This window comes from Gavia stellata, chromosome 2 (genome assembly GCF_030936135.1).
Source record: "Gavia stellata isolate bGavSte3 chromosome 2, bGavSte3.hap2, whole genome shotgun sequence".
Classification (NCBI taxonomy): Eukaryota; Metazoa; Chordata; class Aves; order Gaviiformes; family Gaviidae; genus Gavia; species Gavia stellata.
Genome location: NC_082595.1, coordinates 9,054,639 through 9,082,570, shown reverse-complemented (window position 1 = coordinate 9,082,570; position 27,932 = coordinate 9,054,639). Strand labels below are relative to the sequence as shown.

The 27,932-nt window shown below is 37.5% G+C and overlaps 1 protein-coding gene across 1 annotated transcript in view; it reads right to left on the bottom strand.

Annotated features, from left to right (window-relative positions):
* Positions 1-27,932, bottom strand: part of USH2A (usherin) — a 388,501-nt gene that overhangs the window by 107,491 nt on the left and 253,078 nt on the right. The window contains exons 41-46 of the mRNA XM_059835821.1: positions 20,451-21,079; positions 10,581-10,915; positions 7,137-7,259; positions 4,253-4,416; positions 1,948-2,157; positions 396-598 (exon numbers count right to left, since the gene is read on the bottom strand). Of these exons, the coding sequence (XP_059691804.1) occupies positions 396-598; positions 1,948-2,157; positions 4,253-4,416; positions 7,137-7,259; positions 10,581-10,915; positions 20,451-21,079 (1,664 nt within the window). The remainder of the gene's footprint in view (positions 1-395; positions 599-1,947; positions 2,158-4,252; positions 4,417-7,136; positions 7,260-10,580; positions 10,916-20,450; positions 21,080-27,932) is intronic.

Genomic DNA, 27,932 nt, shown 5'->3' with positions numbered 1-27,932 from the left:
TGCAATATCATTATTTCTCTGTGCTGATATATTATGCATGCCTGATGTTTCTAAAACAATTGCAATTTTCTTTTAATGAGTAGGAGTAGAATCTTTGCCTTTTTGTAATATATGTTGAAGCTTTGCTAATGTTGTAGCACAGAGCGTTTAGGGGAAAGTAAATGGCCTTTTGATGGTTTGAAAAAAGATAATGAAAATTTGTATTATGAAAAGTGTACACAGACCTAAAATATGCTGAAAATAAATTTATGCCTTGTATGTATATACACACAAACATCAGTGCAAATATATGTCCATGTATGTAAAGAAATTCATGAAACTATATTCCACTTGGAAATACACATATTTTATGTAAAATTAAAGGATATTACACAACCCAGAAAAGATATTCTAACCTGTATCTCATATACAGTGAATGGAGACAAATCTGCTAAAAGAAAGGACCCCGGCTCGTTCATTCCAGTCTTGTACTGCTTATTATTTACATAGACAGAGTACTCTGTGACAACACCATTTGGGTTTGAAGGCGATGTCCAGATGACACGTACAGCTGTACTGTTGATGATGACAACCTCTGGAGGGAACATGCCCTCAGGCTCTAGAAATAAAGGAAGAAACTGAATAAACTCCAGCTGTCTCTGCAAAAGCACTTGTTTAACCAAATGCAGATTAGTATTTAGGTTTAGCAAAGGGTTCACTGCTTATCTGCTTTCCTCTGATGAAGTTATCACAGTCTGTAGTCTTCTGTAAATTGGCTTATTATACTCTCAGTTAGAAACCATGAGAGCTGATGGTAAAATGCTTTATACCAGCAGCATAGTGTCAATCATCAGTAGTATGTGGCCAGTGAGATATGATGATAAATTATTCACCCATCTGCACTGCCAACATACAAACATTATTTTTATGTCTCCCCAATCCTAATCCTTCCAAAAAGAGAAAAACAGAGCATTTTGCTTTTAAAGCAAAACCTGAAACCAAAATACTTTATCTCTGGTGGAACGTGACGTTATCAGCCTCATAGTTAAGGCAGTATGAAGCAATATGCAATATTGTCATTATGTAAATGGTTTTGAATGTTGATTACTATAGGTAATGATGAAGTCTAACACTTATTTAAAAAAAAAAAAAAAAACACCTTCCTTAGCGTTAAATTGCGTAATTATCTAAGCATCTCAGAAATAACCATGCGAAGACCTATTTTTATTATAAGAACCCATCTTTACCAGTTGAAAAATTGTCCTTGCAATCCATTCTATTTTATAAACAAAAGGTGCTGACCTTTGGCATCAGAAAGGAAATGGAATCCTCACTTAAAGTGCTTTGCTAATGACCTGGAACACTTGCTTCTGAGGTAATGATATTATAATGTTTATAATGAGACTTTATAAAGCAAAAAGATTAGAAAGACCATTCTAAACACATTTCAGATTCACAGTTATTTTTTTATTTTCTTCCTCCCCCGCCCCTTCCCCCCCACACTTGTCCACTGGCATAGAAATGACTCATAAAGAATTTTCTTTGATGCTGAACTTACACCTAGAGTTTCTGGTGACTCAGGAAAGGCCCTATGCATGACTGTCATGTCAAAAGCATAGCGCTTCACAGAGCAAATCTTTTAAAAAAGCCATTAATTGCTCCTAAATTGCACCATTTATTGATATGAACTCAGTTCCAAACTCAGTGCACACAGATAGGAGTATGCAGGAGAAGATGAGAACAAACTGGGTTAATATCTGCTATTAGAGCTTTTGCTTCCGTCTCAGTGGGACCGTTTATTGATCTACCACATGATGACAACCAGCACTTAAGCATTTTAGCGTTTTAGCCCTTTTTCCTTTTATACCGGAAATTTTATAATGGAAGGATGACTGATCTCAACCCTAACAAAAATCAATCAATTTCATTCTCAGATTTTAAGCCAAGCCACATTCAGTGCTAACCAACCTCCATCTGAGGTAGTCACATGCACAACTTCACTGTTGATGCTGTGGGCTCCATTAAAAACTTGAAAAAATATCCGATACTCCGTGTTGGGCTGCAAATCACCTATAACTATAGAGTTTACATCAGCCTGGATCCTCAGAGATCTTCTATCATCAGTAGAATTCAAGAAGAGAGTGTAATATGCAACATCTCCTTGCAAATCTTGTAGTGCTAAGAAAAGAAAGGAGAAACATTGGGAGATCAACTGGGAAATATTCAGTCACCAAGTTTTTTATCAACTACATTTATTGTGAAGAGAAAAACAAATTTTATGCAGACCCCCTTATTTAAAAAAAAAAAGCAAAGATTCCATCAAGTGCCTTCAATTTCACCCTTATAAGCAGAGAGGCAGACTGCTCTTCAAAACGTCAAAATCGTTAACAGCTCATCATCCTATCTACTACTGGGGAAAGCTTTCTCTAGACATGCCCATGATGACAATGGAATCTATGAAGTAAACAAATTAATAGGTGAAACCCACTACTAGCAGTGGTGCATGGACCTGGCAGCTTGCCACTGCAAAAGGATGGCTTTCACCCAGACAGAAGGAAGGGAGCAAATCAAATTGCTCTATGGCACTATTTTAAGATTTTTTCCCTTTTTGCTCCTTCCCTTCACATCTCTACCCCACCCCAAAAGTACTGAATTCCTGTGTTAGTCCTCTAGCCATGAATAAGGGGCAAGTGCCTATGTCTTAAATTACAGCTACATTCAACTTTACACAGACGACCTGTTGGCCATAGTGAAAATGAAAATCTACATGTTATTAATTTAGAACAAGCATGATAGCATCATCTACATACACAGTTGTAACACACTCAGAAGCATTATATTTACAGGGGAAAAAAACAGCTCCTCACATTTCTTCCTAAAACATTTTGCCCAGCACTAGCTTCCCTGGTGAAAGGAGGAAAGAAACCAGTACGATTTTCTGGCTACACAGGGAAGGACGTTCATTGGTCTGAGCTGGTGGATAAACAAGGATTCCAGGCAAGCCTTGCTTCTCCATTTTAGTAACTCAGGTGTAGTCTGTTATCTTAACTGTCCTTTGTCAAACAGTTTAAGTTCAGATCTGATCAACTGCAACTGTGTTTCCAGTAGGCACCAAGATAAAAAGAATAATTATGACAAAAACTTCAAGCACTGATACATATTGCGTTAGATGACACACTGTACCACTGAACAGGACTCAGCTGACTGTGAAATAACATTGATAAAAGCCAAAAGCATGTTTTCAGATTTAATAGTTCACAGTTTTATCATAGAAATTCTTAATCAAGAGTGATATGTTATTTTTATTTTAAGTGGTACAGATGCAAGTCCTAAATCCTTAGAAGTCAGAAACCTTCAGTAGGTTTTCCAGAAAAAGAAAACTGGCAAGGCAATTTACATTAAGGACTCCCAAGTTCCCAAAAAACCCCAAGAAAATGATTTAAAAACTAATATTATGAAAAAATGAAACATGGGTATACAAAATAGTTAATATGCTTATTGCAACATAAGAAATAATAAAATATGATAAGGTTTTCAAACAGTGAATAACCCTGTCTTGGTGTTTAACCTTTGCATTCACAAACATATATAAAGAAAATTTCTAAGGTATGAATGAGAATAAAACCAGATTGCATTACCTACATCTAGAAGGTCAGGGGTTTAGATTACTAAGGTAATGAAACTTCAGTGAGCTGCTTCAGATCTATTACATTTGTCAGTTTTTATAAGCATGCTTACTTCAGGCATGCAATTATAAAATAAAGAGACTACATTTGTTGCAATTCAGCACCCCGTCCTTATAAAATCATTTGCATGTAAGTCATGAAGAAATTCCCCATTGCTGTATTAGCAAACCAACTAGAGAAATTGGCTAAATTCATTTTAAGGAGCAGAGCAAAAAGGGAGAGAAAGGGGATCCTCTCATCCTGAAGGAATGTATATGTAAATTTTCATACAGAGAGATGCAATATACCGCAAAGACAACAGGATTTTGTGTACTACTACTTTATAGATTTCTCATGAGTTTGCATTAACTATTTCTTCACTTTCACTATTCTCATTCTGCAGAAATAGCATATAATTAATACAAACATGACTGAGAAATAGCAAAATGTGCACATTTTTGTTCCTATTTCTTTCCTCTCCTTTCAAGGACACTTAGGTATATTATAAATCAAGACAAGGACTGTATTTCCTATGAGAGCAAGGCAGACCAACATAAATGATGGCAGGTTAACATCTAGTTACTGGAATAAATACTAAGCACACTTACTTGGTTTTGACCATTCCACTTCTACAGCGGTATGATTAACAGCACGTGCAATGAGGATACTTCCTTTCTCTGGTAATCCTGCTAATGTAGTAGCTATCACTTCTTCACTTGATGTATATCCTACCTCGTTGTGCACTATGAGCTTGTACTCATATGTTGTGTACCTAAGACATTTCAAAAATAATTAAATAGAACGAAAAACACAGACATAGAAAACATTTGCTGTAAACCTTCTGCCTATGCCAAAGTTTTGCTCTTTCTTCCTTCCCTCTCCAACAAGTGCATTGGTTTGCACCAATGAAGACTCTATAAGAGGTGTCTTTTTTGGAAAGAATTCAGCACCATTAACATGGTAGCAAAAATAAAACACATTATTTCACTTCTTCATAGTTGTAGCTTCTGAGGTGTTGAGAGATTATAGCTCAATTCAATATGTAATTACAGCAGTGGCAACCTGCCAAAATTTGGATCAGAATTTAATCAAATGAGGCTTTTTTCCTCTTTTGGGAAACCCATTGATTTTAACTTGCAGAGTCTCATTTGTAAAAGTGATTCATCACACAGCCAGGACTCTCCCACCACAAAAACATCAAAAAAAAGTGCCTAGGAATGCAAACTCATTTAATAAAGTAATTTTCTTCAGAACTGTGTGTATCCAACTTACAGTTTTATTACATTAAATGCTTCATGTATATTTAGTAAACCAAGCCACTGTCACTCCATAATTTATTCTCTGTATCACATGGCATATTAATGCATTTTAAGTGGAATTTCATAATCTCAAAATTAATTCCATCATAAAAAGCCCCCCACAAAATTGCGCAATCACAGAAACAAAGGATCATCTTGTTCAAATTTCCACTGAAGCTGCAGCACTTTGGGATAACTGTCTACAAACACAATACAGAAACATACAGTAAAAGCCTAATATTTAGAGATTTCTCTACAAAACGAAAAGTCACTCACATAGTATATTTACTTTTTTTTTTAACTGCTTTACTATAGCAACCTATATTATGCAACCATCCAGTCTCATTTTCAAAAGAGCTAAGCTTTAACAGTCCCACTGAGAAGACAGCAAACTAATGGGAGCTCCCTCGCTCCAACTGTAATGATAAGCACTGTAGAAGAAAAGTGACAATATAGATAACACATCTTATTTCCCTCTCTGCACTTCCTGTGGCTTGCAAACATGTAGTATTCTCTTGGACATTGTAGCACAGGTGCAATCAAAGATGAATGGAATCTATTCTTGCAATTTAATGATGAGAATTTGAGATTCATTTTTTGATCCATGTTTCCAACAATGAAAGTAAAAGAAGTTTGACTTAGCCTACTAGAAATGAAAAAGCCATCTGAACAAAAATCATTGTGAAAATAGACTTCTGGCAAGAATATAATAAAAAAATCACTAATTCCGAAACATGCTTAAGACATGACACAAATGAAAATAGATGCTGATATATGGCTTTTCTTTCTGTGAAAAATAAGGCTTGCGCCTCTCTGCAGCATCTGCTCTCCAGCCACATACTCATCCTGAGTTGTTGACTGCAAAAACATAGCTTCAGGTTGCAGGCCCTGCCCCAAAAGTAGTGTTCAGGTGTATCTGAGGGTTAGGCTCTCTTTCCTGGCCATAGCTCATTCAACCCAAAAGGCCATTGTGCCTAATGACTTGTCACTGAGACCCTGTCAGAATTTATTGCCCCCTCTGAACTGCTAACGTAACTGCTGCACACATCAGTGTTGCTGAAATGAGCTAAACTAAAACCAAAGAAAACTCTGTAGAATTTCAAACATGCTTTAAGAAAGAAATGGACACTTGAGCAGGATTGGGTAAAAGAACAGCTCCATAATCAATTATTGCAATGGATGAAAACGAGCAGTGACTTTCAGCAAGTAGGCAGTGATAAGCCAGAGGCAGTAGCCCTTGGCTTGGTTTGGTCTATACAACAGTCTGGAGCAGAGGTCACATTCTGCTGGTTCATGTTGTGCTCCGGAGGGATGCTCACTCAGCTTTTATCAAAGTAAATAGAAGCAACGTGCAGATATTTGTGGGGCAGTGACTGACATGCAGTCCTCATAAAGTACATCACCACGCAAGCACAGGGAACACACACCTCCTGAAACCATCCATGAATGTTTTCCCAAGACTTTACCTACAAAAAACCAATGCAGAATCCATGTTGAATCTTCTGTTACAGGTTCTTAATGTGTGTGTTGGCTTGTCTTAAGGGTGGTAGCCTTGACTTCAAGGTGCGGAAACTAAAGTTGATCAAGAGCAAATGCCTTGCTCTATACCACACAGTAAATCTGTAACGTACTGAGAAACAGAACCCACTCTCCATTTCCCAGCTCTCAACACTCTGCATTTAACTATAATGAAGCTAACACAAAGCTGCCCTTAAATTAGATCTGCTGAGAGTGCAATAAATACTCTTCTTGCCTTTGGAGATATTAAAGCAATTGTTAATTTCCATTTTAAAACCAGGTAAGAAAAACAATGCTGAAACCAAGTTTCAAATGTTTCCTAGCTAGGACTTCTCAAACATTCATTCTGCCTGTGCTATGACTTTGCCAACACGCAAATCTAGAGCGCATGTACACATAAATCTAAATGGTTTGATTGCATGAGCATATCAATGCTAAGATTTCACAAGATCTTTATTTTCAATTGTTTTTCAGAGCAAAACAATATGTGAGTCAGAATGACAGACTAATAATAAATCCCTGTATATTAGAATGATTAATACGAAAGATGATTACAAAAATATTTCATTACATAATTAATATGTTCACTACATAAAGACACTAGAAATACTTTGAACTATTAAACATACACTATACAAAATGCCAGCATTTGTTTTTACAGTTTTTGTAATCTCACCTGCTAAGACCCTTATCTTCATAAAACCACTGAGTTCCTGAGTAAATATTGTGCCACAGATTTAAATCTTCAGGGGGATTTGATGCAAGTGGTTGCTGGATTTTACGTCTCAGGAGCTCATATCTAACACAAAAGACAAGCAGAACACCAGGATTATCTCAACTAATGTTATTACACAAAAAAAAATCAGTTTTTTTTAAAGCCACACATTATTTTGTTTTTACAGCTGTAAACTTTCAGAGATAAACATTCTTTTTAATGTTTCATGATTTAAAACATTCAATTACTTTAAAAAACTACTTTGAAAATGGAAAATTAAGCACTTCCATTTGAAAGAATGAATTTATTTAAAGATTTACATATTTTAAACTTGTGGAAATGGTATGAAGATCAAGTCCAAATAGCCTAGTAACAGTGTCTCATACAGACTTGACTGACGCCATCTGATATACGCAGACTGCTACAGAATATGAAATGACAACGTCTCTCTCTTGCAAATGTGCTGAAACATACAGCATTGCTATTACCATTTTACCGGTAATAGCACCTTAAGTATGCATTTGTGTTTAATGTGTGTTTGCAAATAACCACAGTGTAAATTATGGGTGACAAACAGGCATAGAATGAGTTAACTGTTCCATCTGTAGACCTTAGCAAGGCACCTTTGTATTTGGGTAGACATTCATGATGTGAGCTTGAAAGACCAAGCTATTTCATCCTGGTTTTAATTGGTATCTGAAGCTGTATTCCTGTCTCTGTTCCAAACAGTAGGTCAGCTAAAGCCCATCTTTCATCCGGTCAGCCATGAGACTGCCCGATTCGGACAACATGCCTTCCACCCATGCTGCATCACTCTCTTCGTCATCTTTTACACAAAACCTTTATGGAATTTATCAAAGATTAAATCACTTCAAGTCTACACAAACTAAAGGGATAACATATTTTGCATTTCCTAATCATTCTATGGATTACATAGAAAACTATACTCTAAATGAAACAAAATTATATAGAGTCGTTCAAAATCTTTAGGATTTTTATTCTTTGTTACATTTCACAAGAGTTTTTTAATAGGACTTTTGTTTCAATTTGATGGTTCTTTTTAAGGCACTAGATGTTTGTCCACTTCCTACCAGTTATAGAACCACTCTGGAATTGCTTTCAATGGTCAGCTGCAGTTTTAATCAAACTACAGTTTCAATAATGTTTCCACTGATGCCCAGAAAAGTAGGGTCATACACATATATATTCACTTATATATATATAAGCAACTTGATTCTCTAAAGTGCTGAGCTGCTGTGTATTATCTTTTCCCTGTCCCCCATTTTGGAAAGGTGCTACTGTTAAATTCCAGCCAAAAGTATGTGGATACTCAGGCAGATTTTAGAGACTCTCACTTTAAGCACTTATTTGTGAAAAAGTTTCCTGTTGTATTTAAGCATTCTGCACAATGCCTTGGTGTGGGTCACCACCCTGTTGCAATGATCTTTCTGACCACTGGCTTCATGTGTAATTTGACACTTATCTTTTGTATGTTAAGATCATCTCCAGTCTGATGAGGAGATGTTGGACAATACTATTGCAGATTTGAGACCTTGAATTAAAAGGATATTTAATAGGTTCAGTAATTATAGTAATAAATTATAGTAATTTTACATTGCTTCAAAACCAGAAATCAACTGAGAAGCTCTCTTTTAAGAGAGCTGAGACTTCCTATGCCCCATGGCAGCCAGCATGTACGTCCGTGATTTCCAACGACTTTTGCCCTTGAGTTTGGATAATAATCCTCAACAAGTACAAACAAGCATTGTGCCACTGACCTTAGGGATGCCAAACCAAATTACTGCAGAAGTTGGGAGTATAACCTCAGAAAGTAAATAATAAAAACTAATTAAACTCCAACTCTATCAAAAAATTCAGATGATTTTATACCCCAAGAACAACTCTCACATGAGTGGTTCATCAGTGTCAACAGAACCCAAAGACAGATCATTACAGTTTTATTAGGAACAGTCCTGGCATATCTGTCCAATATATTTCATAGACAAGTCACGAAAAACATCAAAATCTTTTTGAAGACTGAATGGTGATCATGTGTAAATCACCCCCACTGGCAACTGCTGCTGCTACTCTGCTTGCTGCAGACTTCTTGCTCCATCATGCTGTACAGAGCAGCTGCTTCAGTGGTTGTTCTTGTTGAGGGCAGCATGGCACACCATGAAGGAAATGAAGTCTGCAGATGTAGGTTGTGCTGAATTACTTCAATAATCTATGGCAAAATGGTCATGTTGTTAACCCCAGAATAACAGAGACTGCTTTTCAAAAACTTCAAATTTTACTGTAGAGCAATCATCATTTCATTCAGTTGTATTGTGCCCTAATTAAGCCTGAAGAAAGAGTCAAGCTACTGTGCTGTAATAACATACGCAACTGAAACAGCATTACATGATGATTATTGAACCCATCAGCACACCTAGAAGACAGCTACCAACCAGAACATATGGAGTACAGAGATATAATTCCATGCACAATGTTTCCCAATATGTTAAAGCACTAGAATGAAAGATTTGACTTTTTTTAATTGTGTATGTATAAAAATATATTTGTCTTTATAAGTCTTCATACACTCAAATACATTGGATTTTTTATGTGAAAACACACACACTCAGTAATCAACAGATTCAAGTCAAGATCGATCCCCCATCCCATCACTCTAGACAAATCTCAGAAGAGACAACTTTCTCTAGTTCCTGTGGTGAAATCCAGCCAGCTATACCCAGCACTCCCTTGCATTTCCCATTTTTGGCTCTGCCACCAAACTTGTAGCATTTTAACTTCCATTTTTCTCATACACTCTCTTATTTCCAATTTATTAATCAGTTAATTTTTGAAGCTTATTTCATGTCATCATGCTACCATGGTGACTTTCTCTTTATGTAGAATAACCTCCACAGAGTATTGAGCGTATTGAATGTGTTAAACGTTTATGTTCTCAGAGTTCTCATACTCCTCTTGTCATTTTGTTGGTGGAACATGTTGCCTGAACTGCCACCAAAAAGTGGCTGATGCTGCAGCCCAAACCAGTTATGACTTCGCAAATACCCTGTGCTTGCTCTTTCTGGCTCTTCAGGCAGCACTGATCTGAAAGACCCTGAGCCTTCCCGAATGTGTTCTGCAAAGTAAATGCCACAGTACAGACACCACAGTAGCTTTAAATAATCCTGACTCCTCATAAGTTCAAAACAATTCAAAGCTCACCCTGTTATCTGCTTCTAGACATGCCCACTTTCCATGAGTTCGCTCAGGGACTCCTGAACCCTAAAGAGGAACTTCAAAAGGTCAGAAATGAAGATACCACATCATAAAGTTTGCATCACCCGGAATTTTCTGAGTCAGACTTAAGTAAGGAGAAGAAAACTGCCATCTCAGTTGCAACTAAAAGCTTACCTCAGATGAGGACCATTTGGTCTTAGCGGTGGTTGCCAAGAAATGGCAATAAAGGACTCGCTGATCGGAGTCACAGACAATGGACTAACACTCTGAGGAACTGTTGAAAGTGTAGTCACGCTGGTAGGTAAACTCTCTGTGCAGCCTCCTAGAAAGCCATTGCCTCCAGAACAAGCTATTACAGTGACTGAGTAGTTTGTATAGGGTATAAGATTAGTCACCAAATGACTTAGCGTTGATGAAGTATTCCCAGTAATGACAATTCGTGGATCAGGCATGCGAATCTCATAGTTAAGGATTTCACCGTTCTGTATCAGAGGAGGTTTCCATGAGACCTGAAGGGGGAGAAAAAAAATATTAAAATAACAGAAATCTTTCAGCCAGAATGCAGAAATACAGACACAACATGCTATGAATGGACACAAGTGTGATCTCAAAATGTGCTTTTATTCCTTCATCAAGACAGACTTCATGTATAACCTTTCCCAGGTAACTGAAATTTGATTTTTAAAGGTGCATCAGTTAGAAATCTAACCTCCTTTAATTTTAGTGAGGGTTGCAGTAACAGTTGTAGCCATTGAAAGATCTACTATTTAGCTTCACCAGTAAAATGTGAATGCTTCACTTCACTCAAAATTCTGTGAGATGTTCAGACGCATTAGCAAAAGTACACTAATTATCATAAGTATCACTAACTGTCATTTATTTTCTTATGGTGTATTGCCTGGTGTGCTCATCTATTAGTGGCAGAGTAAAAAGAAATCTTATTTTGTGTTTGCACAATTTTCAGAAATGTGTAAGTGCCTCAGCTCCTATGAGAAACAAGATTTGTCCACACTCTCTACATGATGAAATATGCAGGTTTTCCCTTTTATTATCCAGTAATAAATTACACTGGTAAGTATCAGACAAAAAAAAGGCACAATTTTCCATTTTTATAATTATAAAATTATGCTGAGAAAACTTTATAAAAAAAATTGGAAATTACATACAGATTTCATGTTTTTTATATATATACACATACTGCTATACTTACTGTGGTTTTACTATTACTAAACTGAGGTTAGGTGGTGGGGTTTTTTTAAAGTTTTTCTTCTTTTAAGTGTATTATTCCATATATTTATTCTTACCAGCTCCAGTGAGGAACCACACTCAAATCATTGTACCATAAAGTGCAAGGATGTTCTCAATTCTTTTTTAAGGCTTTTTGCCACGGTATCACGACAGAGGGGACTAGACTGACACAATGAGGAGATGTAATTGTGTTAAGAATCTCAAAGTTTCATAAAGGTGGTGCGAGAGCATCTATCAATCCTTCCTCCCCTAGAAGTCCCGAGGTAGGAAATACACCAGCTTTGCTTTGCTCGTACCTGGGACTGTTTTCCTTCCCATTGACCCACTCATCTATAACAATTCCTGTCTTTTTTCCTCCCAGGCATGCGATAATTAAGGACTGAATATAGCATTGCAAAGAACACAGAAATGGAGAAAACCTAGATGAAGGTATGTGCAGAATAAAATGAACAAAGATAATACTGAAGTGTTAAATAAAGTCAAAACTGTAGTTTAAGTTAAGTTAACTTTTTCCTTAATTGTCTCCAGCCTCCAAAGTATGTATCTTTAAAAAGGTGTATGCACAATTACACACAGCCATGGAAACAGAGAAGCTTGATTTATAAAATGATATTTAAAGGATCCTTGGTGATTAGGAAATGTTATATCTTAGGTATAGAAGGACCTCTTAGGCCATCAGACTTGTAAGAAACCTGGCAGCGAAGTACTGGAGAAAGCTGAAGGATTTTGATAACAGAATCTGGAATACTATTAAACAGAGAATTAGAAACACGGTGATCTTGAGTAAAGACAGCATAAACAAGATTACTGGTGCCCACATAGGAAAGGCTTAGCTCTGGCTAATTATCAAATGCTGTCCTCAGATTTCTGTCACTTCTGGCCCCAAATCACTATCAAACAAAGAAAATACTACTGATAAAACAATGCAAAATTTCACAGAAGGTAGGAATCGATTCTGCACCATTCTCACAGACATTGAGCAAAACTCTCATTTTGAAGTAGTTCATGTGATCTAGCTGTAAGCTTAGGAAGCAGAAAAGAATAGATGATTAGCACAGATAACTGAAAATGTTGTTTTCAAGTGCAGGTAGAAAGCATTCAGGTCAGTAAACTTCAGGTGAAATTTCCAACCCCAATGCTTTTTGTTGCTACCATACTGCACACACTGGCTGTACTGTAGATGTCACAGAAAGTGGGGAATGTGCATGGTTCACTTTTATTTTCAGGGACATTCCTCTGAAGTTGCGGGAAGAAGCACAGAAGACTTTTAAGGTCTGACACACTACAGCAAAACACCCATTTCTGCAACCATAATTATCTTATTCTTTTTTTGATGTGTAGCACCTATCCTGAAATTCTGCCTCAGTGAAGTGTGACTAAAGATCATATATTCGAGGTCTTACCCTCTTACTTGTTGCTTAATACAAGGTGGCTTCTAATAAAAGAGCTATATGTCAAATGCTTTGGTAAATTCCTGGTATTACCCTCTGAGAAGGGTAAAATGTCTAAAAATGTTCACCTTGTACCAAATCTTTTTTTACTTCCTGGAAGAGAGGAGGAGACATTTTTCAATTACATTACATTTTAGATGCCTAAATTTTATGTCTAAAACCACAAAATTACTCTAATAGAACTTGCACAAGAGTCACTGTATACTGTAACCCCTTCACATAAAGGAACAGATTAACAACACGGGCAGGAGAACAGATGCTGCTCCAGAACCTCAGCTCCTGAGTTTTATACAGCATGTGCACTAACTGGTAAAACTTGAAAAACCTCCCAGGTGTTACTTCAAAGCATTTGCTGTGCACTAGCAGACAAAATACCTCATACTGTACAAAACATAGATGCTTCATGGGGCTTACACTGGGAAATTTATCTTTTTTTTTTTTTTCCTAAGAGAAATGAATGCCAGGCTGAACAAAAAGAATATTCAGTCAGCAGCACAATATCACAGAACGGAACTTATTTTTGTCTGGGCACGGATATCTCATACAAAGATATGTAGATCAGTTATCGCTTTGGTTAGTATTTTAAACTAGATAAAGGGATGACCAAAGATACTCACAGTCGCTGCTATGTCACTTGACCTGCTTTGAATTCCATATGTCACCTGGGAATGACCAGTCATGCAGTCTCTGACAAACCTCTCTTGTCAAGAGGCAAGGGACCGCCTGACCCGTGCAGTGTAAATGAAGATGATGGAGCCAGCCTGGTTAACACACATGTGGCACTCCTGGACCTCTTCTCCACTTTGATGTGCCAAGGTTTGAGGTAAGAGCTTGGCAATGCATGAAAGCAGGAAAGCTCACTAGACAGGCTGTGTTGGAAGCAGTAACAGTTTGTTCATTGATTTGAAGCTCAGCACTGAGACCATGAAAGAGGATGCCCATGAGGAAGAGAGAATAAGGTAACTACTGGGAGAGATTAACTGATTCAATGTAATGACTCTGGAAGCTGTCATTTAAAGATCAAAGCACCTTATTTTCTCCACCACAAAATTTAAAGAGACAGAAATTAGCCATTTTCCCCCCATTAAACAGTTATAACCTTGGAAATCTTTTTTTTCTTTTTTTTTTTGGACAGCAGCTGGAACCCTGCAATTTAATTCTGAGCTATGGGAAGAGAGGCATTGGCACACAGGCAACTATTTTACTAGTCCAGGCCTGGCTTCGACAGTTAGCTTTTAAATCAGCGTGTTTGGCTTCATTTTATTCTCATTTCTCCTAGCTACTGCTTGTAACATCTACAAACAGAATGTAATAAATACACTACTGAGAGCTTTTCACTCTTGGTCTCAAAGCACGTTGTAAGTCTCAAATTGCAAGTATTATTATTCCAGTTTTACAGATGAAAGACTAAATCCCAGACTAAGTCACATACCAGAAAGAAGCAAAACTGAAAACAAAGACCTGCTACCCTAATTCTGCATTACAACCTCTGGACTATAGTCCTCTGCCAACCCCCAGCCCCCCAAAAAGTAGTTGGGAGATGAATTTCCTCATGAGTTCTTATCCGTCTTAATAGAAATTACAGTGGAATTCAATCAAGAGCCAGTATCACACCAGAAAAGCAAATGCTGATGGAGGTCACTGATCATTATGCTCATACACTTTGCACATGAATTACATCCAACTTTAGCAAGCTCTACCACAAAAGAACAGCATGATCAGGTTTGTAGTAACAGATTGCTACAACAAAAACTTCTAGAAGCACTTAGCTTGAGCAGTGGGAAAACAGAAAGAACATTTATTTATGATCCTAAACACCTACTACAGTGAAGTGTTTAAGCTATATCAAAGGCAGGGGGATAATGCTGATGAAACCCTGATTAGTTTACCCCACAGTATGATCTGTACCAAATGAGCAAGCTGTGCAAGAAATCACAGTCCTAAAATGTGGAAAACCTCTAGTGTGCAAGTTAAGGTTGTTCCTATGGGTGTTGGAGTATCCTAAGTCGCTCAAGCAGCACTTATGTGGCAAATAAACCAAGGTCTCACTGACCTTAGCAGCATTACAAGGCAATCTTCACACAAGGATTGATCGCCCCTAAACAATTTCCCCAATGCACCAGGCATACCTGCATAAAATTGGAAGTGTGGTGAATAAAGTTCAAACTTTTTTCTGCCCAGCGCAAAGCTGCTATGTGGGCTTACTGCATCTCCCTTTAGCATACAAGGCCTAGGTATCAGGGTTGTTCGTATTCTCAAAATTGTGTTCTTGGGCAACTGCAGTCCGAAGCATTTTGCGAATGAAGTAGCTACGGAGAGTTTTAACCTGGAAGAGAGGAAGGGTCTTCACAGCCTCATTCTCTACCACACAGTGGTCTGCAAAGGTAAAACACTGAAGGATCACCTCTCTGTTAGTCACGGACTTCAGTGACCATGAAGTTACCACCATTGCATCCAACACTCTGTAATCAGAAGCAACTTCACAGGACAGCAGACATTATCGTGTGAGACAAAAAACAATTCCAGAACACGTGCCTATAACTGTAATTCCATAGGAAGTGGAAAATGGATAAAGAAAACACCTTCCTTTTCATGGGTGATACTCAAACTGTAACCACAGGGTATACTGCTTTAAATGTGTCAGTAGTATCCATTCCATCCAGCTGAAATCTTTCTCCTGCGTATTTTAGTCCTAGCCGATTTACAGAACAACAAACATGTAGCAGTTCATTGTCCAGCTTCTGAGCTAATGAAGAAGAGAAGACAACTATAAAAATAGAGCCTTGTTTATTTGTGTTTGCTCACTTGCATATGCAATTTAGTAGTCAAATTTGAGAAACAGCTGCTAGAAAAATTTATTGCTCTGTAGCAATCCAAGCAGGATGAAATCATTCTCTTATAACCTATCTAAGCACCAAATAGAAAAAAAATTTCCTTTCCCCTTGAGAGAAACATCAGGATTAAGTACAGCTCGTACCAACTTCTATCTTGAGAAAGAAGTTATGCAAAGAACGACAGGAAATGGCTGCAGCTTCTTGTCTTATCAATGGTCCAGTTGGTGGCACCGGCTGGCGAGGGAGAGCAATACAGGCAAACATGCGTCAGCAAGTCTCCAGTTAAGCCAATAATCAAGACTACATCTGTCTTCCTCAGGCCAAAGCTCTCAAGGGACAACCACAGCAGCGAAAGGGAAGTCTTCCTATTGAAAGTTAAGCAGCCGAAGTTGGAGAATTTGCATACTACAGTTAACTTAGTTCAGCATACCCAGCCACATAATGCTTTTCCTACACAAAGAACTCCTTTAAATAATTATTCACTGTGTAAACCAGCCTCTTTCTCAAGCCACTCAACCTAGCTACATTCCCGAATGTCATATCAGTGTGAAGTGTGAGATTGAAGCAGCACAGCAATTGCAACCCTCACAGAAAAGGAAACAATTTCTTTTATACTTCTGTACATTAGGGTATAGCAAATCTTGTGTAACAGGAATAATGTTCACGGCATTGGCATGTACTAAATAAACGGCTTTTGCAGTTGGTGAATACCTCCACTTCACTTTGGCATTTAATCAGCCACAAAAGCAGTTTATTGCGCAGTATACTCCACTACCATGAACATTATCAATCCAGCAAATATTAAAAAATATCATGCAGGTGTCACAGAAATGGGTACTTTAAAAATTATCGACACCTTTACACTTTCTGTTGCAGAAAAGAAAGCAAGCTAAATGCTATAGAGAGATATTGGTCCATTCTGATTAAAATGAAATGTTAAAGGAGCATATACACATCAGAAGTGTTTATGCCAAGAGTGACCTGCTGTGCTGATATTTTCCTCCTTGTGGAGTGAAAGCTTTGGTATATGAAAATAAGCTGTATACTCAAGTGAGTACTCCTGGAGCACTTTGAATTCTCAACATCCTCAAATCATTTATATCGATTCTATGACTAAATAAAGGAATGGAAATATGTTTCTCTTTTTTCGTAAATCCTCTCTCTTTTCAGTAGAAGTAAATATTTGTGCTCATGGTTTAGGGATTGGTTGCACTGACAGCTGAAAGCCGCTATTGATTTGCAACCGTGGCTCGGTAAAGGAGCCTCTCACTAATCTTTCCCACAGTGCCCTTGCAATACTTTCCGCTCTAACCTGGGAGGATGGCTCTCTCTAGGGCAAGAGGAAATTAAAATCTCCCTCCCAAAGAGACAGCTTGTTTTCCATTCTCTGCCTAAGAGTTACCATCGTAAACACTGAATGAGAGCATTGTACAGCACAAGCACATTCCACTAACTTGATTTGAACACTACATAGGTGATACACGCACTGCAGGTGTGGTGGGCTTGGTCTGCTCAGGAGGGAAAGTATGCCTTTCTGGGACTCTCGTCAGAGTTTAAAGGCACCAATGTAAAGCAATCCCAAACCAGATCCATCCTGTTTCCACACAGGAAAACTTTTCAACCACTAAGCGGCAATCCTTGCACAATACTTCACGGTCATTCTGCCTCTGCAACTAGCATACTTCTGGGGTAAAGGGACAAAAGGGGTTTGCAGAACAGCTATTTAGATCTACACCCTAGTTTTAAAAAGCAGGGAAAAAACCCCAAATGTTTTTAAAACAGGTGCTACTTTGTTCTTCTATTCTCCTAGTACAGAACATTCAGACGGGCCACAAGACAGCCTCAGCGACACGGCACAGCCCACTGGGTGATCTCAGAGTCTTACTACTCTGATGCAAATTTGCCATAGAATTGAAGAAAGGAAAAAACCACCACCACTAGTGAGCTAAGCCATTTGACACACCTGTAAAAAGACCAACAAGATGAAATCCCAGTCGCTTTTTTTGATGCTCCCATCTGCAAACAAGCAGAAGGCAAGAAAACCACTGGGTGCAGCAAGCCTTGTCCATAATCTCTTCAGTGATGAAGTGCAATGAGCTCTTCCGCACCTGTAACTTTATTTCAATTTTTTGAAGATATAATAATAATAAAAGAATAATAAAAACTAAAAAAACAAACAAACAAACAAACAAAAAACCCCCCCCCAAAAAACCCCTTGCTGTCCTGGACAAATAAGAGAAATTTTAAGGTTTTTAAGAAGTCTTAGAATCTTAGATATCAGAAGTGAAGTAATGTCTCAGCCACGGAATAACCTCTGCACAGGAACTGTACCAAGTATTCCCAACTCTCCCCCAGTTATGATGACTATCAAATTAAACACCACCAAGTAAAATAAAATACCAGATAAATTAGAAGAATTTATGTTTGTATCAGCAAAGGATACCACTCTCTCTCTGTACACTGAGAGAGAGAATTTTAGCTGAAGGACAGATACTCAGAAGAGAGTATATTTGGAAAGGCATATACATAAGTCACTTTTCTCAATTACATGCTGCCACTTTTAATTATTTTGAACATTTTAAGCTAAATATTTAAAATCAAGAAAAATGAACAGTAAAACTGAGTCATGGAAATAAAAACATCCAGGCTTCAGCATCTTTGACAGAAATCAGTCTTAACAGACCAAACAAATATGTGTCTCCAGGTGCAAAAAACAAGCCTGAGACTACAAGACACAAAAGCAGTGACACAAAATATGACCACCACTCATACAGAAGGTCATACAATGTAGATGTTAAAGGGCTTCAAAGAGCTTTGAATGTTAATGATAGACTGGGGAAGAAGAAGGAAAGAAAAGTGTTTGAACTCTGCGGCAAGAAAGGAAAACAAATTTAAAAAGCATTGTTATGCTGAAATTAAATTATTACAGAGTGAAGACTGCACTGCCTGATTTCAGGTTTCAGAAGAAATAAATGATCAAACTGACTTTCAGTATTGGTAATTACTGAACCTTGGAGCTGAGCAAAAGACAATAAAATTACAACTGATCACACACCTCTGATCTCAAGAAAAGACATCCAGTAACGAATGACAAGACCTCTGATAACTCACAGGCTTTTAAAATTAGGGTTGGGTATTGACTGCAGTTGGAGAAAGAAAAAATACGGGTAAGATATAAAATTATTATGCCCTTATCACATTAACTGAAGCATTAAAGGTTGCAGTGACAACTTCTTTATGCTCAGAGTTGAAGCCAATGTGTAAAAGCTCACGCAATAAAATGTGGACATGTATGTAAGCATGCCATTGAACTAGGGCCACTGTTTACTCAGCATTGCCGCTTCTGGTAAATCCATGAAAAATGCTTTACTATAAATTGTGGTGGATATTAAGATATATGTACAGAAGCACAGAGGGCAGACTCCTGGAAGTAGATCGCCCAAATCTTCAATAAGCAGTCTGGCAATTCATCACAATTACTAGTGGTCGATCATTATTAATTCTTACAGTAACCATTGTACTCATACTGAACTCATTTGCTATTAATGTGGAGGTAACATGCAATTCCTTAGACATTAAAACATTAATTTAAAATCTCAGGATTTTTGCGTCTAATGGCGAATAGCTTTTTTCATAGCTTAAAATTATGTGTGAACAAAGCAAAAAAATCACCATTCGTTTACTGCTTAAATTCATACCCTCAAACTATTTAGACTGCATTGGTAACACCACTCTGTTTACTTTTTGAAAATACAATGTATACCAAAAATAATAAATCTAACAGATGAACTTCAATCTTATGCAAATGTCCTTTGTTTTGTGCTCTGGTGAGCAAGCTACTGTACCAATACTTTTGGCATTAGTACAAGACTGAATCCATGGAAGCATGTGTGTATTTACACAAAAGAGGCTTCTAAGCTACAAAAATCCCTCTTGTTTGGTTACACTAATTTCCCTTGAATGAAGTTTGTATGCAAGCCAAAACAATGGTAGTTATCCTGTCCTCTAGAGTTCATTCCCAACAGAATGATGTGAATAATTGAAAACTTCCTAGGTAGTCCTGTAAGACTCTTTCGTAAATCAGGAGAATCACGATGCTATTTTTTTCTTCATTAGCTATTTTTAAAAATTCTGATAATTATATACAAGATTTAATTACATAAAAAATCTTTTACTACTTAGCATTTTAATGAAGTCTTGAAATTTTGGAGAAGGTAATGGGTCATTTTCTGATCTGATTAGGGAGTTAAAAGTAAGCATTCAAGTCTAATATTGAAAATACATCGGGTGTGTAGGGAAGAAAATGAACCGGATTGTAATGCCAGAGGCTGGTGTAAGGGAAAAAAATGGAAAGGAGTCTAATGCTCTTGAGCCAAAGGACAGACGCTAATTATTCAACTACCCCTGCAGCAACGAAATCTGTTGGCTCAGCCAGTAGATGTCTCTCTTAAATACACGGTTGCCACAAGGCAAACATGTTAAAGCCATGAGGCAATGAGAATTATTCCCACCTTAACTGAATGCGGTCCCAACACTTCTGCCTCAGGTGGCTGAACACCAGCAGGTCTTGACGGTCTAGTGGTAACTTCTGACCACGCACTGCTGTTCGTGCCTCCGTGAAGAGTGCTCATCAGCATTCTGTATTCAAATTTCTGCCAAGGGCTCAGAGCAGTACTCTGGTCAATATAGCTCATGGAGTGACTGAAAGGGAGAGTCACCACAGTGGATATTTGTTCTGTTCCTTTCACCCTCCTCTCTATCGTAACGTTTTCCACCAAACCATTTGAATGAGCAGGTGGTTGCCAGGATATGACCACAGAAGTTGGAGTATCAGAATACAGCTCCGGAGCAGGAATATCCTCAGGCGCATCTGGAAGAGTCTGTATTTCTGGGGTCTGGGGTGAAAGAGAGCATCCTTTAGAAGTGCATCCTTCTACCTGAAACACATAGACTGTGAAAGGATGCAAGTCTTCCACAGTGCAATTAGATCTAGTTCCTAGCACTGTAGCATGCAGTTGGCCATTTCGATAAATATTGTAGTGAGTGATAATGCCATTTGGCTTTAAAGGATGCTGCCAGGTGATGCTTGCTGTCCTTGCCGTAACATTCAGTAGAAGTGGTGGATCTAAAGGTCCAGGTTCTGTAACCGAAAAAAAAAAAAGGAAAGGAAAATGACTAATAGTCCGTGATTTGTAAAAGTCGGCATTAGCAAGCAGTACTCATCAAAGGAGGCTCAAAATGACAAAAAAAGTTCAAACCCACTAAACCACCTATTTCTTCAGAAACTGTAGGCTCGGCTGTTCAAGGGACGAATACAGCTCTCTTCTCAAAGGCAAGCTGCTCTGTAAGCACACTTTCCCTCCTCCCAACCTTCCTCCCTCCTCCTCTGCATCTTTTTCCCTCTTGTGTCTCAAAAGTGTCCTATCAATGCTGTTAGCATGTGGAGAAAGGGTATGGCTAAGTATCAATATAGATCTGCAGTTCTAGCTTTTGTTGATATTTTTCTAGAGCACTAGCTGCTAATTGCAACCAACGTCACAGGCATAACAAAGCTGCATCTTTTACAGCTCAGTAAGCCCCTACTGCATCTCTCATTATATATTCAATATTTTACTTCATTCTGTTTATAATTCTAATCCATTTTTTGCAATTTATCTACTCCCTGTTAATATTATAGGTGATTTTTTACTGCGACTGTGACAGAAGCTGCCGATTTAGCTCTTTCACCTACTGATAAATAAACAATGCACAGATCTGACCTTTAGGTTAACAGGTTTTATGCTTGCTCCACTCAGCACTCTAACTGATTCAATTATCATAAAGGTTCAGGAGCTTCCATGAATACTGAAAAAGACCGACCATATGCCTGCATAGGTGTTGTGGAACAGCAAATACTCTGCAGCCCTCCAGAGAAATTCCTTAATTGTAAATAATTTCACCATGCGACACAATCAAGTCACCTTGAATGCAAAACCCTCAGCCTGTGGAGGCAAAGTGTTATTTAAGCTTTACTGGGCTGCGTTAAATTCTGCAATTTGAAGGGCTGTTAAGTTTTTCAATTGAAATTTCATTTAAAATGCAGGTGCTTTTTATTATATTGAGGCTTTACTGCTCTCTAGGTACAAGCAAGAACATGGTGCAATAACACAAATCTGGCTCAATCACTGATCAGTAACAGCTGTAATTCCAGAACATTTAGCATTCTTATAAACCACGTCCTGAAATCTATAAATTGCTACAGCAGATCAAGAAAATACTATATTCCCCCCTATTCTGCCCATAGCAATTTTGACATTTATGAGATTTTTCTGTGAACATTACATTTTATTGAAACCTTAAAAAAAGATATACTTGGATTTAGTAATTGTTTAAAATAGCTTTAGGTCTGGGGATTTTGGGGGGGCTAAGTTTCAAATGCTAAGAGTTGAAAATTTAAAATTCATTAGCGATTGTGGGTGTGCTAAGACTCCAGGACACACAACATAGCATATGCTGAAATCCACGGTAGTCAACCCCACCATCATTTAAATCCTAGTGAAGCAGTATGCTGCTCAAACCACAAGGAACAGTATCTCCATAGGAAGAATAATTTACTTCACTAGAAGTTAAATAATTCCTGATAATTTTTAAGTGAAAATAGAAAGAGAGAGAGAGGAAAAAAAAGGAACCCTAGAAAATAAAAAAATAAATCCAGCACAATGAGTAGCTCCTTCTATATTTTTTAATAATAGCTGAAGCACTCAGAAGTCCCGATTTTTCTCTTACATACAGAGAGGTAAATCAGGATTATTCCACTGATGTCTGTGGAAACAGTGATGTAAAATTGGGATAACAAGCTTTTGCCTTTTTTTTTTTTTGTTTTGGTTTTTTGCTTTTAGATTTGAAAAAGTAACTGTTTTTTCTTTTGTTATATGATGCATCACAAAGCAACTCCATAAAACCCATATCACATAACCTGTCCTACTCACAGTGATAATAAGGATAGAGTTCTATATTTAATGCTTGTGCACTCTAGGATTAATTTAGATCTCTGGATTTACAAGTATAAAAGATGGTCTGTTGTAAAGAGCAATTCAATTCTATGTGCATGTACTCTTGGGCAAAATCAATTAGGTCATAAGCTGGAAGAAAATTTGGTCCATTATTTAGACTTCACTGAAAGATGGAGAGGTGGAGGTGTAAACCTGAATTAGGTGTATATTCTGTAAAGTGAAAATTTTGCTGGGGTGAAAGGGAAAGAGGAAAATTTCCTTCAGAATTGAAGAGCTTGAAAATAAGTTGCTGCAAATTCTAGTTTAATGGGGGAGGGAAGTTGAAAGACATGTTTACCACTGAGCTACAAACTTGCATTTTATCTAATTATACCTCATAAATAAGCTATCATACTGTGAGCTTCTGCAGGAGGAAAAAAAAACCAAAAAACCACCCCCCAACCCCCCCCAACAATCAAGCAGTTTGTTATGAGAGAACAGATAAGCCTTTTTATTCCTACTGAATAAGTTGCTGGCATTACAGGTGAAACATTCATGGTAATTAGTTGAACCTGTGCTTCAACCCCCTCAGAGTTTAGACGTATTCCTTAAGGACAATCTGTAATGTATGGGAGGAGCTGTCAAACTTAAACTTTGGGTCCCCCCACTCCCTCCCCCTCTGCTCAAAAAAGCATATTTTGGTAGCTAGCATACCTACCCACACATTCCCTACTGCCCTTTTAAAAGAGAGACTTTTAAGACTCTCTGAGTTCAAACAAGATGTTTGAGAGATGCTTAATTGGCCCCACTGGATGGGAAAGCATTAAATCCTGGTCCCCAACACTCATTCGGTGTAGCTTCTTTTTAAATGGCAAGCAGAATCATCTAATTCTATATACAAATCAACTAGCACGATACTGCTTGGTTGAAAGGGTCACAATAATTATGTAAAACATGAGTATTAACTATAATTGGGGTAGTTTGCTAATACAATAAAAAGCTCTGAACATGAGAAAAGTTATGCTCACAGCAGTAGCTATCACTTTCTAAAGTAAGAATTCATGGATGAAATGACATGAAAAAGATGGTTATAAAATTTTAATGGAATGATAAAAGGCAAAAGTCAGCCTCTCAGCTGAATTCTTAAAATCCCTATATATCACAATCAGCTCCTTAACTGTAAAATCAATGTGGAGTATAACATGTTGTCAATGTGGTTGTCACTGGAGGGAAGACTGCAAAGTATGACAGCTACACAGCTCAGCCTGACAATGATGAAAATAAAATCATAAAGCTTTTTACACGGATGTAATTGTTTATAGAAGTAACTACTGAACATGGGAACAGTGGGCATCTTTTTCCTTAAGATTCTTAGTTCATATTTCAAACCATTTCATTACAGTATTACTACTAGAAGGTAGTTTCATTTTGGCAAATGAAATTATCTTTTATGGCAGGCTATTTTGCTCATCTGCTTCAAAAGTTCAGACTCGACTTAAAATGAAGGCACAAAATTGTCATTAATCTTTTTTAATTCCCTGACTAGAACCACACATTTGTTTACCTATTGTACAGGCTGGGGGAGTGAGGAGCTATACTGTCAAGGATGTATTTCTGGGGAATGTATACTTTCATTAATATACTGAGACATATACCTGGACTACTGCCCTTTAAAGCTAATGAGAAATACCTGATTTGCTGGAAAACTCTCTCACTAAGCAGAATAGAAATTCTGTGCCTTTTATTCTTGAATCATTTACTCTTTTCAGGAACATGGACAATGAAATCATACATATTAACAAAATGTGGTGTCTTCCATATACTCCTGACTGCATCCAGCAGAAAATCCAAATTGTGTAGCTCTGGGCACAAGGGACCACAGGAATCTTTTATCACATCAGATCACAGAACTGAAAAGTCATTAAGCTGTTCGTGCAATGACAAGCAGTCCATATGAACCCCTTCAAATGCTTATTAAGAGCTGTCTTCAGAATATTCAGACTTTTTGCCCTCTACTGCTCCAAATGCGCATTGGTTCCAGAACTTCAGCCTACCAGCTAAGAAATTTCTTCTAATTCCTATTCTATAGGCATGCATGGGCAGTTTGTGCTATTTATCATATGATCGTTGTGTCATATCTGCCACGATACTGCTTCAGCTTAATTTGTTCTTAATTCACACTGTCATGTATTTCACATGACTTTCTCTTCCCTTTATCACCTCACAGGTTTTGTCTTCTCTTTGTTCAGCTCCCATTTATCTTTCCTGAGCACAGGTGACCACATTCACATCAAGTAACTATGCATTAGTTTATATGCCTAAACTATATGGACCTAACTTACATAGCTAAAGTAGGAGACTTGTCTTCTCAGACAACGAATTATAACCAGCAGAGAAAATAAGCGCTTCCAAAAGCTGAGAACTGCTGCATCTACCCTCTTGTCCTGCATTGCCTCTCTGTATTGTCCACATAAGGAAGCTTTAAGAGACTAGGCCTCCTCATCCTGGAACCAAAGTTTTGTGGTAAGCGTGCCAGAGGAGCACACCATAGCACTCTATATGATAGGAATAACGCTGCCCTGTTTTGTCAAGAAATAGCTCAGCTGATACATAGCAGGAGCTCTCTTTTTTTTTTTTAATTGCCTTTTTTTTTTCCTAGTAGCTTCCATATGTAATGATCTCAAATGACCACTGTGTACTTTTGACATTACTTATTGTGAATAAATATTGGACTGGCCTATAACTTCTTTATACCTAAAAGAGATGGACTTGCAGTGACTTATGTAAGAAATAAAAAATAAAAAATTGAAATGCTTGATAGGCAACTCAGAAAACCTTCTCTCTCAACTAGTGCAAGACGGGCACTTATAAAAGGGCTTCAGTAAGAGCTCTCCATACTGGAATCGCACACTGACCCATGGGACCAAAATGTAGCCAATGTAGAGAACATGCTGGTGACTGAGGTGCCCCGCTGTACACAGCTCATTGAACTGCAGACAGCTTCTGGGGCATTCAAAAGAAAAGAAAGGAACAGGCAGCTTTTCTCTAAAGTAGCAATTTTGCTAGCTTAAGACTTGTCCAAATCAAGATAGATTTTCTCAAGCACTAGAAAAAGCATCTTTCACATTTGGGAACTATCTCTCTGACCAAAGATTGCACCGTGTGGATTGCTACCAGCCAATATAATTTTGTGAATCATAAAGCTACACCACAAGAATGCAGCAGCTGCTATTGGGCCAGCTTCAGGTAACTATAACCAACTCCTTTACAGCTTCCTTCTCAGATAGCTCAAAGACTTGCCATAACAGAAGGGAAAACTTAACTGATATCTTCTTTTTTATAGCTAGAAAATTTCATTTTGTTTCTGCATGCAATGCATGAAATTCTGCTCTCAGTTCGATGAAACATACTGACCTCTCAGTTCACTGGTGATTATGCTGATTGCAAGAGAGTTATCTTAAATTTACATTCAAGTTACTGAAAGCAAGATCTAATCCAACTGTTTCTATTTGTCTGGCAGTAAGTAGTCTGATGCTATACTGACCAAGATCACTGGAACAAACATCTTTTATTACACATGTTTAGCAGGTTTTAAAATATTCATAGGATATGTACATTATTGTTATCTGGCACAGGCAGGTTAGACTTTAAAAAATGCATGGAATCAGTTGCCAGTGCCACAGTCATATAAATGGAAGTATTTGAAAACTATTTACAGGATTTTTTCTTGCATTAAAAAATACCCCAAACCTTCTGATTTGTATATTAAGACATTTTACTATCAGATACAACAGATTTTTATGGGAGCATTTGCTGATTTTTCCTTACTCATTCCTAATATCCTCCTAGTTTACTAAATATTTATCATAAATAAAATATTATATGCAGATATATTGTGAAATCATCAGCTTGTATTAGTAGAACTCTACTGACTTTAAAAGTGGATGCGTTGATTTACATCTATTGCTATCAGGTGTATGTGCACATAAACACACACACGCATATATTTTATTCCTACAGATATTTTGTGCTTTCATGAAACAAAAAAGACATATTCACTGCATAAAATTCAATAAGAACATGTGTACAGACATATATTTGAACAGAGTAAGAGTTATGGGAAATTTCTGCTGTCAAATTGAACTTTAAAAAGGCAAAGTCTACTGGTTAGCAGGGCCAGGAATTAAGTGTACTTCTGCAAGAAGCTGTCAGTATAGGCAGTTTTATAAGAAACATACTGAAACCTTGTCAGAAATACTGCTTATACCCAATGACAATCATTCAGTCTTAAGCAATTGAGTTGAATATCCTTTCACAGATGGCAGCCCTCCACAATGACACCAAAACCGGAGTCCTTTGTCACCACTGAAAGTTGGGGATTTTTTTGTAAATTACAAGGGTTGTTGGATACTGGGGACACATCAGCATGTATTCTTTAGCAGTATCAGTGCAAATGGAAAAGGACATTTTAAGGAAAATAATTTTCCCTTGGAGACATGGAGTTTATAAATGAACTACAGAAATTTGTTTTAAGCTAAGGAACAGGAACAAGATGCAGCTTCATAGCTGAAGTGGCAAGTTGTTTGTTAATCTCAAAATATTTTAATTCTGTAAACACTGGCAGAGACATTATATTTTTCTTTTCTTGTTCTTAAGTTTCCTTTAGCAACATCTACCTTCCATACTAACTTAAGGCATTTTTGCAGCCAGGTTTTGCAGAGGGTAGCATTTCATGCTAGTGCACAAAGATCATCCATCTTCTATGCAGCAGTTGATAACTTTTATGTGTATGTTCGAGAAGACTATATGGGAATGCATGTCCTGTGTAGGCCTTCTGCCCTATCCTTAACTCTCCAAAAGAGAATTTTAAAATTCTACACCTACTACTTTGCACAAAAAAATTTCTACATATACTGACAAGTGATGCCTTTTAAATGCACTCCTGTGCTCCTCCTATCTAAAAAGAAACAACACTATGTGAACTATCTGACCAGAGCTAAATAATCTTTGCAATTTGAACGA